At 40.9% G+C, this 16,284-nt stretch overlaps 1 protein-coding gene across 1 annotated transcript in view; it reads right to left on the bottom strand.

The window, feature by feature from the left end:
* Positions 1-16,284, bottom strand: part of KDM3B (lysine demethylase 3B) — a 46,384-nt gene that overhangs the window by 19,180 nt on the left and 10,920 nt on the right. Inside the window, exons 7-15 of the mRNA XM_050979781.1 lie at positions 15,533-16,114; positions 11,909-13,151; positions 11,343-11,544; positions 9,798-10,012; positions 8,605-8,757; positions 7,491-7,598; positions 3,027-3,154; positions 2,084-2,363; positions 883-1,139 (exon numbers count right to left, since the gene is read on the bottom strand). Of these exons, the coding sequence (XP_050835738.1) occupies positions 883-1,139; positions 2,084-2,363; positions 3,027-3,154; positions 7,491-7,598; positions 8,605-8,757; positions 9,798-10,012; positions 11,343-11,544; positions 11,909-13,151; positions 15,533-16,114 (3,168 nt within the window). The remainder of the gene's footprint in view (positions 1-882; positions 1,140-2,083; positions 2,364-3,026; positions 3,155-7,490; positions 7,599-8,604; positions 8,758-9,797; positions 10,013-11,342; positions 11,545-11,908; positions 13,152-15,532; positions 16,115-16,284) is intronic.

Genomic DNA, 16,284 nt, shown 5'->3' with positions numbered 1-16,284 from the left:
CTATTCAGCTGTCTGCTGGATATTTTGTCCAAAAGGATATTTAGAGAGACATCATCAAAAATTTACTTCCAGAAAGATGACATCTACTGGCTTTCCCAGATGTATGAGGTGGGCCTGTCACAGAAGGAAATGACATTCAACAAGTAGGACTTTCCACCCACACAAAGCCATGCTGGCAGTGACCAATGACTGCATTGTATTCCAGGTGTTTTCAAATACTTCCCAGAATAATATTTTCCATTATTTTACTGGACACTTAATTGAGACTGACACACCTCTGGTTTCCATGGTACTGCCCTTTGCCCTTTTAGGAAATCAGAACAATGTTTGCCAGCTTCCAGTCAGCTGGGACCACCCCAGACTCCCAAGACCGCTTGAAACTCATTGAGAGAGGCTCTGTGATCAGCAGCTCTCTGAGGATTCTTGGCTTAATCCCATCAGGCCCCATAGATTTGTAGTGATGCAGCTGGAGCAGCAGATCCTGCCCAAGTATATTCTAGCTCAAATGCCTTTCAAGTATACATAAGTTTAAGGAACTGGTTTACTCTAAAGTTTTTGTCTTTTTTTCTGTGGTATGCTCTTACAAGATTTTTGAAGATGTGAAATTTAAAGTGAACTTTGCAGGGATGCTGATTATCAACTAAACAAGTTATAGGTTGCATTTTATCCACTTTCTTGGTCTCTTGAAGAGAATACCCTCTCCTCAGCAGTAGTAAACTAAAACTAAAATTAGCATGAAAATTCTCTACAAATTTGTGGGGTGGTGAGTTTTGGTGAGGCATTACATTTGTTTCAACATTCAAGAGTAGAATACTATAAAAACATTTAGATGAAAATTCTTCCCTAGAACAGATATCATTGAAGGAATACAAAATTATTTACCGTAGAAGCTGCAGAAAAGACTGGAGGAAAGGGGATTCCTGTGTCTGATGGGACCTGAGGAAGCTTTCCTGGCCCTGTGTGTAGCAGATCTCTGAGGCTGGAGCCTTCAGCTTTGTTGCTAGATGTCACTGGGCCCAACAAGAGGCTATTAAACAGCTTTGGGGTTAGCGGGGAAACCTTTGTACTGGAGTTGAAGGAATCTAATCCAAAGGGTGAATGGGATTCTTTATTAAGCACTGATCTCAGTGATCCTGATTCTGCAAGATAAATATAAACATTACAGGGAGGGGAGAGAAAAAAAATCCCCAAGAGGCAAAGTTAAAACGATCACAAAGTTTTCTGAAATTATTTGCTCTTGCATAAAATAGGATATTACCAGAATCTTGTGGTAATGGTAAATTATCACTGTAACAGTGAATGAGGCACCTCAATGAGCATCAAAGATACTTCACATAGATTTTGCCCTTCATATGCTGCTAAGGTTTTGAACAGCCCAATAGATCTGATCCAAAAAGATCTGACACATGTAAACACAACTTTTTAATGGATTCAGTTAAAAAAACATTTCCCTGACTTTCTGAATTAATGTTTTGATATTAAATATTTCAAATTTTAATTGTAGTCAAAATATTACAGTGACCTGCAAAACTTGCAAGTGATTCATCGACATTTAACATCAATATGTAAAGTAGTTCCTTCTAAACATATGGACAGGAATAAATCCTGTGTTAGTCATGCTACCTCTGACTTCTAGGAAGTGTATTCATTCCAGCTACTGAGTATTAAAGATGCTCTAAGCTTTCATCTAACTCTCCAACTGGACTCTAGTCTCAGATCCCTGGAAATACATTCTTCGCGTAGCACACAAAAGAGCTGTATTCACTTCAACAGTCATAAAGTGACAAAGCCGCATCTGAAATTAATTACTATAATTTTACATCAGGATATCAGCTTCTGAGAAAATAAATACACAACCTGGCACAGAAATAAACTGAGACAGTATTGTCTGCAGCTGCATCATCTTTCCCGCTTTGCATTTTTCTAAGCCTGTAGAACAAAACTGGTTCTAAGATGCAAAGGAAGAAAACTTACCTTTTTCTTTTCTATTTAGGGCTAGACATTCTCACAGAGTATAGCAATCAAAGAGTATGTTATCACTCATCTTTTAATTGCAACCCCAGAGGGCATTTCTTCAGCTCACCTTTTGTTTCCTCTTTCGCTTTTTGCGTTGCTAAGTCTGCAAGCCAGTGTAAAGCTGATGATGGAGCTGTTTCTGGACAAAGTGGTCTGTTAGTCTTTACTTCCCCAGTGTTATTGGCTGGTAATGTCTCTGCTTTTGCGGGTTCTTCTATCCTACTGTCAGTTGCTTCAGATTTTGGTACAGTGTCCATTTCTACCTGCCCCACTCCTGCTGTCCCTGTTCCAGTGGAAAAGGCATTCTCATTTCCAGAGACTGATGCACTAGGATTTACAGTTGGAAGCTAAAACAAAAAATATTAAAAAACTGCTGAATGTTGAATAAAGGGAAGAGTTCAACTTGGAAGACATTTTCAATATCCAATGCATTTGGTTTTGTCAGTTTTTCTTTTTCCATTTGCTATAAGCTCACAGTAAAATTCATTTATGCTTAGCAGAATACAGGAGCTTCTTTATCTGTATGTATTCACCTTTGCACTGTGGTATGAATTCTTACCATGTCATCTTTTAGTCATCTTTTAACATAAGCCAAATCTTTCTGATTTCTTTTCTTTTCTTTCTTTCTGGTTTTTTTTTTATATTGCAGGAGGATTTTTTTCTGTTGATAGTTACAGAACTGCTCTAGATTCCTTCAGGAAGCACATCAAGAGAATAACCATGTTGCAAGCTACCCATAGTAGTTTGGTTTAAAATACGGCATCAATATTAATGGCTTCCTCCCTAATTTCTACATAAGAGTATTAGCCCAAATAATATCTAACTTGGTAGATAACAGATGCAGTTCATGTCCCCAAAAAGTGACCCAGAAGACTTTTGCTACCCTCAGAGTACATACGGAGAAGGCAAAACTCCTGTTTCACGACAGATTAGCTTAATGGATCTAACATCTTAATAGATCTTAAAAACGTAAATGTCAAACAAGGTAATTTCAGCTTCAAATTACATACCTGTGATATTCCATTAGTGACAGCTGGTCTCAACACTGATTTGTTCTGTCTGTTAATACATGGACAATTGGCTTTAATACCCCATTTTCCTCGTGCTGCATGAACCATGTCTCCAATATTGTAAAGTGCTGTAAATAAAGTTAGATCTTTAATATCAAATGCAAAGAAATCTAAAAAATGGCCAAAACTATATCTTCAAAGAGGTGGGTTTTTTTTAGTATTACTGCAACGTATCTTTAAGGTCACATGCTATATATAACAAGACATTGTCCCTGAACAGTAGAGTGTGGCAAACAGTGCTAACACCGCCTTCACAATGTCAAGGCTGTCAAGCCTGGCAAATCCTACAGATTATCATCTGCTTCTACTATTCCATGTAGGGTCCAACAATACTGCAATGAGGTGACCTTAAACCACCACAAGAAGCTATATAACCCTTGAAGCAATGCTGAAAGGATCTGGAACACAGGTGTTCACCTCTATCTTCCTGGTACACAGACAGATGTAATGAATTCACCAGATGAACACCTGGCGGCATGGCCAGTGCCATATTCAACAGTTTTGCCTTCTATGATCACAAATCTACTTCCGAAAAGTCAGGTCTCTTGGGAGTATATGGGATTCACCAGCCCAGAGGAAGAAAGCCTCTGCCAACAAGTTGACCAGACTTTTATGGAGAACTTTAAAACTAGATTTAGTGGGGAAAGGAGATGCAGATTTGAGCAACAGACAAAAGCCAGGGGTTACCAACATATTAGGAAGCAACAGGGAAACAACTGTGAAATAACTTGAAGGAATTTGGGCATGTTTCTATCAAGAGGGGTAAGGTTGATAGCCCAGCTGGAGGGCCTCTTCTTACTAATGCATGCAGCTCAGGTGATGAGCAGGAGGAGACAGAAGTCATTGTGCAACTAGAAAGCAACTATCTAATCTTTATCACTGAAGCATGATACAATTAACTGTGGAACTGCTAAACTGTGGGGAGATGCTCTCTCCATGCAGAACAACATACTGACCACAGAGAGCTATCCTTGAAAAACAGTGATGAACAGGTCAAGAATTTATGGGCAAAAATGGGGGATGAAGCAAAGAAGACCTCACTGCTGGTGTTTACTCCAGTCCACCCAGCCAAAGGGAGCCTGTTTGAAAAAGTTACTTCAACTACAGAAAGCATCATGCTCACATGATGACTAGGGAAATTCAATCACCTTGATATGTGCTGGAAAAGCAACATAGCAAGCTGCAAGCAATCAAGGATAATTCTGGAGTGCTTTGAGGATAACTTAATCCGTGACACAGAGACCAACCACAAAATATGTATACTGGACCTATAAAGTATACCAACATGAAAGAACTAATCAGACATGTCAAGACTGGTGGCACCCTGGGCTGCAGTGATCAGGTCCTGGTGGAACTCACAACCTTGAGGGGTGTAGGCCAGATCGAGAGTAGTCTCAGAAGACTATATTTTAGAAGAGCAGACTTTGACTTGCTTAATTACTTAGTGTATGGGACTCTCTGGGAAACTGCCCTCAGGGACAAAGGAACAGAACAGAGCTTGCAGCTCTTTAAGAACATTTTTCTTGGAGTGTGAGCGCTGTCAATTCCCCCATGTAAAAAATCAAATAACGAAGGCAAGGAAAGAATATGGGTCAAGAAGGACCTCCTGATCAAGCTAAAATGTAAGAATGAAATGCAGAGGCAGTAGAACCAGGACACATAATCCTGGTTGCTGCCTGGATGTGCAGAGATGTCATCAGGAAACCTAACGCAAAGACGAAAATGGATTTGACAAGGGATGCGAAGAATAATAAGGGTTTCAACAGTTATCCTGGCCAGAAAAAAAAGATTAAGGAAAATGCATATGACACACACCATCTGCACTAAATAAGATCTCCAAGCAAGTGACAGCTGACACGGAGAAAGCTGACATACTCAACATTTTTATTTCCCATCAGTTTTCAGTTGTATTCCCTTTTCTCACCTCTTTCGAGTCCCTGATCCTCAAAGGGGAAACTGGGGGGATAAAGTTCCTCCTCTCATTGGAGAACCATACAGAGTCTCAAGCAGGAAGTGGACCATGAGGATCACTGAGAACAACTCCCTGCTTCTCACAGGAGCACCTAACACTAAGCCATACAACTAAGAGCATCATCCAGACACTCCTTGAACCTGACAGGCTTGGTGCCCTGAGCACTTCCCTGGAAAGCCTGTTCCAATGCACAAACACCCACTCAGTGAAGCAGAGTCTGAACCTCCCTTGGTGCACATTCATTCCATTTCCTTGTGCCCTGCTGCTGGTCACCAGAGAGAGGAGATCAGCACCTTCCCATCTGCTGACCCCCTTGAGGAAGCTGTAGACTGTGATGGGGTCACCCCTCAGCCTTCTCTTCTCCAAGCTGAACAAAACAAGTGACCTCAGCTGCTCCTCCTAAGCCTTCTCCTTGACACCTTTCCCCATCTTGGTCACCCTGCTCTGGACACACTCACACAGTTTGATATCCTTCTTGTACTGAGATGCCCAAAATTGCAGACTATTTGAGGTGGGGCTGCACCTGAGGGACCGGAACATATAAAAGTCCATGAAACCTGGTAAGATGCAACACAGGGTCCTGAGGGATTGGGCTGATGTAGTTGCCAAATCACTCTCCATGACACTTGGAAAGTCCTGGCAGCCCGATGAAGTCCCTAGGGACCGGGAACAAGGAAACATTACGCACATTTTTTAAATGGTTCAAAAGAAGGACCCTGAGAATTACTGACTCGTCAGCCTCACAACAGTAACCAGGTAAGATCATGTAGCAGATTCTCCTAGAAGACATGTCAAAACGTAGGGAAGTCAGAGGAGATTAGAGACAGCCAGCACAGCTTCACCAACGGCAAATCACACTTGACTAATCTAGTGGCTTTCTTCAATAGAGCGATTGCATCATTAAACAACAAAAGACAAATAGCTGCAATCTACCTATACTTCTCCGAGGCCTTCAATATAGACCTCACAATGTTCTTGTCACTAAATTGGAGAGACACATTTTAACGAATGGACTATTCTGTGGGTAAGGAAGCGGCTGGATGATCACATCCAAAGGTTACCATCAGTGTCTCTATGCCCAAAAGGAGAACAGTAACAGGAGGCGTCCCTCAAAGGTCCTTACTGGGACCAATACTGTTTTGTGTCTTCATCAATGATATTGACAGTAAGATTGAGCATGCCCTCAACAAACTTGTGGATGACACCAAGCTAAGGTGTGCAATTGATTCCACCACGTCCTTGACAAGCCTAAGGAGTGGGCCCACCCAAGCCTCATTAAGCGCAACAAGTCCGAGCACAAGGTCCCACATCTGGTTTGGGGCAACCCTCAATATCAGTACGGAGTGGGGGAGTGAAATGGATTGAGAGTAGCCCTGCAGCAAAGGACTTGGATACATGGCTAGATGGAAAACTAGACATGACTTGTTAAAATGCACTTGCAGCCCAGAAAGCCATTCTGCAGCCTGGTCTACATAAAAAGAAGCATGGCCAGCAGGCTGAGAGGCGATTCTTCCCCCCTACCCCAGCCCACCTCCCCTCCCAGAGTTCAGCATTCCAACTCTGGGGTGCCCAGTACATGACAGACATGGACCTGTTCAAGCAGGTTCAGATGAGGCCATGAAAATTATGAGAGGGCTAGAACTCCTCTCCTATGAAGAAAGGCTGAGACAGTTGGTGTGGTTTGGCCTGGAGAAGAGAATGCTCTGTGGAGACCTTGTTGTGCCTTTTCAATACATCGGGGGGACAATAAGCACTGAGAGAAACTTTTTTTCCAGGGTCTCTAGGGACAGGATATGGAACAGCATTTTTAAACTGAAAGAGGGTATGTTTAGATTGACTATTAGGAAAAAATTATTCCCTGTGAGGGTGGAGATGTACTGGCATAGATTGTCCAGAGAAGCTGTGTTTGCCCCATCCCTTCAAGTGCTCAAGGCCAGGTTGAATGGGGTTTTCAGCAACCTGGTCTAGTGGAAGGTAGTCCCTGCCCGTGGCATGGGGTTTGGACTAGCTGATCTTTAAAGGTTGCTACAAACCCAAACCATGTTATGATTCTGTGATTTTTTAGAACCAGTTATGTAAATAGTCAGCTTGGACCATTTAGCTTCCCTCCCTGTCACCAGAGAAGAAGAAAAAAAAACCCAAACCATCCCCAAAAAACTCTTTCTTGCTATTTAAACAAATTTACTTAAAATACGGCTTAAAACCAGCTGACCACAAGTCACAGCTAATATTAGAAGGATGCACACTTCAAATCCACAGCTTACTTGCGTTACTTTCCCTTTAACCCTTCTGTTGTTACAAGTGGAATTTTTTTCTAAATCCATGCTAGAAGAGGTATCAGCTACAACATCACCCCTCTTTATATTTTTTCCATTTGCTTGCTCAGAATTAATACAAAATTTGCTATTTTCCTCCTGTGTTTCAAGCATTACCTGTACCAGGGATGATCTGTGTTGGCATGAGATTCTCTGGTTCATGAGACTGGCCCTTTGCACACTTTAGCCATGAGAATACTTCTTCATCACCAATCTCCTCTGTTTCTGGAATAAGAAAAAAAATAGATTTTTATACTAAAACTTTACAATACATAATATTTGTGCGTTAATATTGTTTATTTAGATTCTTTGCAGTGCAGGAAATTAACCTGATGATCTCAGAAATAAACTATAAATACAGAAATTAGGATTGGATATACATCAACTTCTGTATATCCTCAGATTATACAGCTACCACAGTAATTTCCCCTCAGTCATCTCTAGCAGCTTGTTTTCAATCACCTAAAGGTCTTGGCTTCTAACCTTAATTTTTAAAATATGATACTCTTGTTCTCATTATGCTTTTCTAAGTTATCACAATGAATAGACAGGAGTATTCACACTTATTAACATCCAGTTAACATAACTGTCACTAATCTCACTGAGATTGCCGTTTGTTTGCATCCATGCTACCAAAGTGGTCTCAATACAGCCAGGATTCTACTTTCTCATGCATCTGCCAAAAAACCCACCAGGATTCTATTTTCTCATGCATCTGCTTCTTAAAATTGAACTTACTGAACTTCTTCCTGAATTAGAAGCCCTGGTGTGTCACAGAATTAAAAAAAAAAAAAAAAAAAAAAAAAAAAAAAAAAAAAGAAAACCTTCCAATCTAACTATTTATCAAAGACAGCAGCTCTCTGCAGTGTCTGCTTACTAGCTCCCCATACAACGGTTCTGAACTGTTAAGATAGTATATAATTTTTCTTTTATACTTTTTGAGGAAATGAACTATACAGTCTGAGACAGTCAACTGTCTCAGTAGACACTCTATGCCTGTGCCTGCTGATGCTGTGATTTTAATAATCCCACCCTGTGCAAATAGATAAAAGACAGACACATAAGGAAATGAAGAAGGGAACAGAAGCATGTAAGACAAGTTCCAAACATGCAGCCTTCCGAGCTGATAGTTGGTAACTCTCCCACAAAACCTTCTACAACTTCCCAGAAACTATTTCCTGACTATACTCAGCTCAAAGATGACAGTGGGGGAAAAATGCCCAGTACTCACCACTACGTGGACGATTCTTCCTCAGCCGGTAACAGTCCAGACAGACACCAAAACCACACTTCCGACAAACCCAATGAATATTGAAGAGTGTTGTCTCACATACGTCACACATTTCCCTCACACCACGTACTGCTCGCTTCCACGCCACCTTCTCTATAGAGAGAAGGCATACTACGAATTATTGCTTTGACATTTTGCATTTCTCCCACCTAATTTGAGAGTATCACAGCAACACTGATAAATTCATAGCAACATGACCTGAAGGCAGAGTATAGAAACACATACTTTTTACATTTATAGCCCCATTCTTTGAGTTGCTAGTCCAGTAACACTATTAAAATTCCCATTTCTAAGAACAGGTAAGGTCAGGTATCAAATTGCACACTACTACAAGGAAACGCAGCACCTTACAGCGTTCTGTAATAACTGAATTTAATGGAGCACTAATGGAACTTACAGCAAAATCACAAATCTTCTGCTAAGTGATATCAATATATAAATAAAACCATAAAGAATGTGTATTTAGTTTTACTAATCAGATCTCTGTCAGATTCTAAACCAACATATTTGCCAAGGAAGGGGTTCTCCAAATGGCTGCCCTTGTATATTCCAGAAACTAATGGGAAAAAATTAGATAATCTGTTATCGCCATGTGATAAGCTAAACTGGTTACCTTCCCCCCCCCCACCCCCCGCAAACCCTTCCCTCCTGAAATGGAAAGCTGACAACTAGATGATCAGCTAAGTCCTTGTGGGCTGAATTAAGGTACAGCTCCCTACCTAGAAAACCCTGAGTTTTTACATGAGGTCCCTGGAGCATAAAAGGATAGGAAAACATCAGAAAATCTGTTCATTAAAGCATAGCTGGTCAGTGTAGTAGGTGCTTGGGCTTATTTCTATTTCTTAGGAGCATGAGACAGCTGATTTCTGCATTTAGTTATTGAAAGAATAATTTAATGCCTGGGAAAGTTACCATTAGCTTCCTTGGTGGTAATGTTGCATTGATCCAAAAGAAAGTCTCAAATTCTGGTCCCTCAGTTACACTCCCCACCCAAGAGTGAATATAGCCTCTCTTTGGAATAGCAGGAGAAGCATTTCAACAAGAAATTGTAAAACATTTTCAATTCTATTCCACTGTGTTGTACATGCATTAAACAGAAAGGGTGGGAAAACCATGACAAAAGCCCAACGTACGATGTGGCTCCACCATCATCATTGCCTCCTTCTCTGACATAACAAGCTGGCAGAACTGGTCCCCAACATTGGCCAGGATATATTTGGAAGTTTCCAGATCGATCCCCTCTGCAGGGGAGGAAGAAGGAATCCATAGGCTCATAGCATCAGGGTCACTTTGTTGTGGGTTCAAAAAACCTTCTACTCGTAGTATACCTTTCCGGGTAAATACCAGCCTGCAGGAAACAGGATGGAGTAATTGAGAAACTGCTCAACCACCTTTAATTAACTTATAATGACATCTATATCAGAACATAAATCCAGAAAGGGGGGAAAAAGACTTCAGCTTGAGTGCTATATTCTACAGACAGTACACTTATAATGCAAATCCCAGTAACACAGAGAATAAGGCATATAAAGCTGTAGCTACAACACCCATTAGAACGAATCCCAAGGTCCTAGTAAACATTGGTGGGAAATTCCACCTAAAAGAAATTGCTACAGCTTGCTAAATCCCACTTCTCTATCTCATTAATAGAAAGAGATGACAAAATTCAATTTGGCCTGCTGCATGATGCTGCTTGCAAAATTCTGAATGGCTGTCATTCTCAGTTTTAATTAATGAGAAAGTTTTTCCCAACTTTTGAGAAAACAGTATTTCAGTTCTGGCTAGGGCTGCCAACACTTCACAATTCTTCCAACAGCTCACAAGACAATATATGCAAAAATCCTTGTTGGTCTGGTCTCCACATAAATGAATCACTACTGTTTTACCAATAGCTGTTAATCCTCCTTTTACCTTGTGTAGCAAAAGGTGTAAAAATGTTTGACAGAACACTAAGCTCTCCTGTCAATATCAAAGATAACTTAATTTTTAAGCAGAAACCATCTTATCTTTAACCTCTAACTAGATTAATTTTTAACAAGTTTAGGAAAAGCAGCAGCATGCTTACTGGATGGGTGACACCTACTAAAAATTCAGTTCATCCTTTACATGCCAGGAAGTCAACTAACTACTTTTGGAAAAAGATGCGTAGCGCTTGCTAGAATAGACAGTTAAGGAAGATGAAAAGAAACACAAGATGTCGAAGAAGTGTAAGACATGTTTGTAACACAGAGGGAACACAGACATAGCACTCTACTCCTAAAAATTAGTCCTGTACTCAACAGAATATGGTCGAACATTAGCCTCATGCTGGCAATGTTTAGTTACTTGTTGGGTGGATTAAAACTTTACCTTTGTTCTGAATGCCTTATGAAGGAGGAAGAGTTGTTGTATACCAATTGCCACCCAGAAGTAAAATTCTACCCAATAAAGCAAATTCAGTTTCCTGAGGCTGTACCTAGAGGCTCACTTAGTATCTTATAGCTTTATCTTTGAAAAGCAGCTCTTTCTGGCCCAGTGAGGGAATTTCCATCAGGTGATGCAGGAAAATGCAAGACACTCAAAACCTTCGTTATTGTACCCAAGCATATTTTATAAGTAAAACATTAATTACTTTGTGCTTGGACATGGCCCAAGTTCTGCACACAGACTACATATGAAGAAAGGAAGAATTTGAGCACCTCCGGAAATGGAAGAAGCGACATGCCACTGTTGAGTCATCCTGCTCTTGCTCCTTAAATTTGCGGTACCGCTCCAGACGGCACTCCCGACACTTGTGCAGATGTGGAGCTACATTGATGCAAGAGCCATCCTGGAGAAAAGGCTCACCTGACTGCTTCAGCTTCCTCACCTTACTCATATCTTTCAGCACAGACTGGCCAACTGGGTGAGGCAAAGCAGAAGTAAAAATCTATTAGTTAACTTCAACAGCAAAAGGATACTGGCTCCAACAATCATCTCTTCAGAGATCTGTATGTTCATACCCATGTAAAACCAGTAAGTTTGTTCAAGCCTACAGCACACCACACTTCTGTCCTGACACACAGGCTTAAACATTTATCAAAGTGAACACCAAATTCACATACATGAAGCATTAAGCTTCAGCCTTGTAAGCACCCTGTGTGCTGCCTACCAATATGAATGAGGTTTACAACTGTGATTAGTTTACGCAGTTCACTACACAAGAGATAACCCAGTATCCCACCTCCTTGTGCTTCCAAAACATCATCTGCATTCAAGTCATCACCTTTTAGGGGAGCTGTGCGGGGCCGGCCCTTTGGGGCTTGCTTCCCCTTTCCTTTACCCAGCAGTAATTCTGCATTGTGCTCCACACTGGGGCCTAGCTTTGCCATCAAATGGTCTGGGATACCCTTCATACAAGCCTTAGCCTGCAACTGGTCTTCAGAGTCACTCAAATCTGACAGATCACTATTTGTACTGGAGTCGGAGTCCTGTTTGGATGTTAAGCTCCGCTCATCTAGCGAGAACCTCTTCACAGCTTCAAAAGGGGCTCTCTTCTCCTGTGGAAACTCTGCCTGTGAAGAGAAAAGGGTAGGTGGATGTCTGCCAAACACATTAGAAAAAGTTTTCAGAAGCGGATTGTCCTGCTGCCCAGGTCCAACAGCTGGTTTTTCTTCTGTTGGACTGGAGGACAGCGTGGGCATCTCAATAGGCTGTGTCAGGCTGCTGCTCGGTGAGCTGGAACGGCCATTCCCTATGGTGGAAGGACTCTGAACACCAGCAGCAGCTATTGAACCAGCAGCACTAGACATCATCTTTGAGGAGTCAGTTGTTATAAACAAGGTTTTCTTCTTAGCTAAAGAGTCTGTACAGGTGAGTGATTCCGGCCAGCAAGAAGTGGCCTTATGACCCAAAGGTGTTGATGGAGCACAAACGCCTGTCTGAGATGAAGATGCAAAGCCACTGAAAGGACTGAGTTCTGCTTTCTCAGCAAATGCCAGGAAAGGGTTTGAGGGTTCCTCTCGTGATAGCTTTGGGGGCTGTAAAAATAGGTTTTCATGGCTATCAGAGGGACGAGTATTCAACAGATTTCGTGAAAAGGCTGGAGTAAGGGTAGGCATAGATTCCATGGGCAGCTTCCGCTCTACAGAACTACCAGACTGGGCTCCTGGCTTACTGTCCACTGAAAGAATTTTGCCTTTACAAGTCCCAGTACTCATACTCTCTGTACACTGCTTGAATGAGTCTCGACTAGAGACATCTTCAGTCAAGCTCTCGGAAATGACTGTGAAATAGTTACTGGAAGGAAGATTCTGGGACATGCACTGGAAAAACAAGTTCTTGGATGAATCAGAATCTTTTTGAGCCTCTTGTCCAGTACCACAGCCAAAAGGAAATCCAGAAGGCTTGCTTTCTGGAGCCATCACTCCATTTGATTGGCTCCTACCAGCCCCAAATACCAAGGACTGGGAAGCACTTGGGAGAGAGACTCCAAATCCAGGAGAAGCCAAAAGTGAATTTCGGGAATTCTGAAACAAAATTAGTAAGCATTAGTCTATTACAAGATTGTTATTTGAAACAAGACTACTTTAGGTTATCTCCTAGTACTATTAGCATTCTCCTTACCCGTCAGGAATAAAAATTTCCAGCAGACTTACAATTACTTCTTTAAACATTCCTACCTACAAGCTATTGAAATTGAAGACACACAGAGATGTCTCATCACACTTTAGAACAAAGGTGAGGCACCAGACAGGTAAACTAATTCATAGAAAAGTAACTTAGTAAAACTGCTGATCATTTGAATTCAAATCAAACAAAAAGGGAACCTTAATTGAAACTGTTTTTGAATACCCTCCAATCTTTCACCGTCCCCCAAGAGAATTCTGATAAGCCTCATCTATTTAAGTAGCACCCCTGAAATAAGTATCTTAGTTTGCAAGTTAACTAAACAAAGCAAGCCCATAGTGGTTAGCAGACAAACTATTCCTGGTCCCTACAACCCACATCTGCTGACAGGTAGATAGATGCCTAGGACATGGAGCCTTCCAGGGAACAACTCAGTAGAGGTTAAGCACAAAAGGCTTAATTTTTATGACCATTAAATACAGGAAAGTTTTGTGAATGACATATTTCAACTAGAACCATAACCGTGACATGACATATTCACTTGCTCTCCTCTCAATTGGTATTTGTTCAGATTTTCCAATTCTGACAGTCCAACTGTAACTGATTAAATACTGTGACTAATTCCTCATAGGATCATTTAGATCAGCTCTACTCCTTTTCTTTGAGTTTCCACTTAGAAATCTGCTCATCATTAACACAATTTTATTTCAAGGTCATGTTAAATACAACTACAGACTCTGTGCAACACATCCTACTGGTCACTAGTGTCCCTGCACACCTACTGTACTGCATACTAATGTTTAGCTTGTTCCTCATTACCAATCTACAGCTGTAATAACTTTTAATAACCTATTAACAGTTCTTCCAAATATTAGAATTTTAGATATTTCTTTTTAGAGATAAAAATAATTTTAGAAAACTGTGTTGTAATAGTTTTTAAAAGAATATGAATTTGAATAGAAACCAAGGTTGTGAAGTCATCTCAAGGACGCAGTCACACTATGATACAGTACAGTCTGAAACAGTAACATATGCGAACTATCTACAACACTCTTACTGATTTATGTCAGGTTCCCTCCCTCAAAAAAAATGGACTAATGGTCTGCCTGCCAACTCTGAAGCCAAATTATTAATGTTTTAAAAAAGTGATGTGGGGTTGGAGAGAGGGAAAGAAGGGGAGGTAGCACCAAAATTTCTACGTACAATTACACCATCTGTAGCTGCTCCAACTCTGAATTTATTTATTTGGGGGTGGGGGGGTGGGGTGGGGAGGGTGGAGGATAGAAGAGTTCATATTACATTATATTATGGTCATTATGCAACACTCCTGTTTTCCACAATTCTATTCCTCCTTTACACCTTCCCATTCAGGAATTTTTATGCCAAGGTAAATATCTAACCTTTCCACTCATTCCATTATCTAATACAAAAGACAGGGATGATAACAATGCCTTCAACTCACTGGTAACCACACTGGACTCTCATAACTTATCTCCCATTTTCTTCACTTTCTTTATATAGTAGACTGCTAGATTCTTTATTTTTGTTGTCCTTAACTGAGGTGGGTTTCATTTTTGTTTTGTTTTTACAAACCTTCATTTGATTTATTTTAGAAGTCTTCTATTTTGCTTTTAACAGGGTTTCCCTTTTTCTGTTCCACTCTTTTCCTTGTAAACAAAGGCATAACTAAAAGGCCTTAAAGCTGCTTCCGGACTGACCTCTCATCTCAAATATTTTATTATTTCTTTGGTTTTAGTCCTAGATAGTATACAATGCAACTGGCTCCTTTTTCTACTGTATAGGTAACACAGCTCTATCACACAAGACAGGCATCTTTTAAAGGTCCTCTAAATGCAGGCTCATTGTTTTCCTGGTTTTGAGGCTTTTTTTCTTTAAGTAACTTGAATGCTCCATTCAGTGTACATGCGCATGCAGATTTGTTTATATAAAGGCAAGAGATTTTAAGAAGGCTATCTTCTGTATGACACAACAAAATTAACTAAGCACAGTGCTTAGTGTTATTTTAAAGCTGCATTTCTCAGATTAAGGCTGAATAAGCACAAGAGTGCTGCAGTTATCTCTTACTACTCCTTCACCAATTATCTCAATTTTCTTTTGAGTAATTTCTTAGGTCAGACAACAGGTTATCCTTGGGAGGAGATGGACTCATGAGAGAAAAAGTAGTTCCATGGACACACAAAATTTAACAGGAGTATGTTGCAGAACATCTGTTGCAAACATGTAAATCTTTCTAGAACCAGTGGGATCATGAGCTACTCACCTCTCCCTGGGCTTGTGATCGGACTGTTTTCAGTTTCTCCTGTCCAGTAACAGCTGGCAAACTGGTATCAGAGATTCTCACAGTTGTCGGCGTCAAAGCAGTTGTAGTAACTGCAGATGCAGAAGTCACTATGCCTTGGCCAACCTGTTCCAGTGATTTTCCTGCCTCTTTACACCCAGATCCAACTAGTAACGGCTGTCCAGCCACAGAAGAAAATGGAGTGAAGGGCAATGGTGCATCACCACCAACTGGCTCGTCTTGGACTACTAGTGTTCGGCCATTCTCTTTGGTGTAAGTAGCAAAACGAATATTGCGATTAATCTGAGGAATAAATGAAGGCAACTGCTTGGCCCTGGGATCCAGTCCTGTTTCACTACTGGAGATTCCTTTCCAGGGACCTCTGCTTGCCTCACCTCCATCACTACCATTGCTATCAACCTCACCCCTCTCCTTCAGCTTTTTTGTTGCAGGATCACAACCAGGATCTGATACATTTTTCCTCCGCCTTCCATCCTTTCCCTCCAGGCTTTCCTTCTTCTTTTTCCCTTTCGATGAGGATTTAGCTGCTTTTAGGCCCCCTCCCTACAACAGACAAAGCCATGCAATCACTAAACAGAACAGTCCAGATACCCATTAAAAGAACTTTTTTCTGTCAGAACAGAATATATTACACTGCTCTGAAGTTCAGGAACACTTTATCACAAATTGAGACATCTAAAGTGAGATGATATGTTGTAAGCACAAAACACAAG

Source organism: Serinus canaria, chromosome 13 (genome assembly GCF_022539315.1).
Source record: "Serinus canaria isolate serCan28SL12 chromosome 13, serCan2020, whole genome shotgun sequence".
Lineage (NCBI taxonomy): Eukaryota > Metazoa > Chordata > Aves > Passeriformes > Fringillidae > Serinus > Serinus canaria.
Note: the sequence above shows the minus strand (reverse complement) of the source record. Positions and strands in the feature narration are given on the sequence as shown.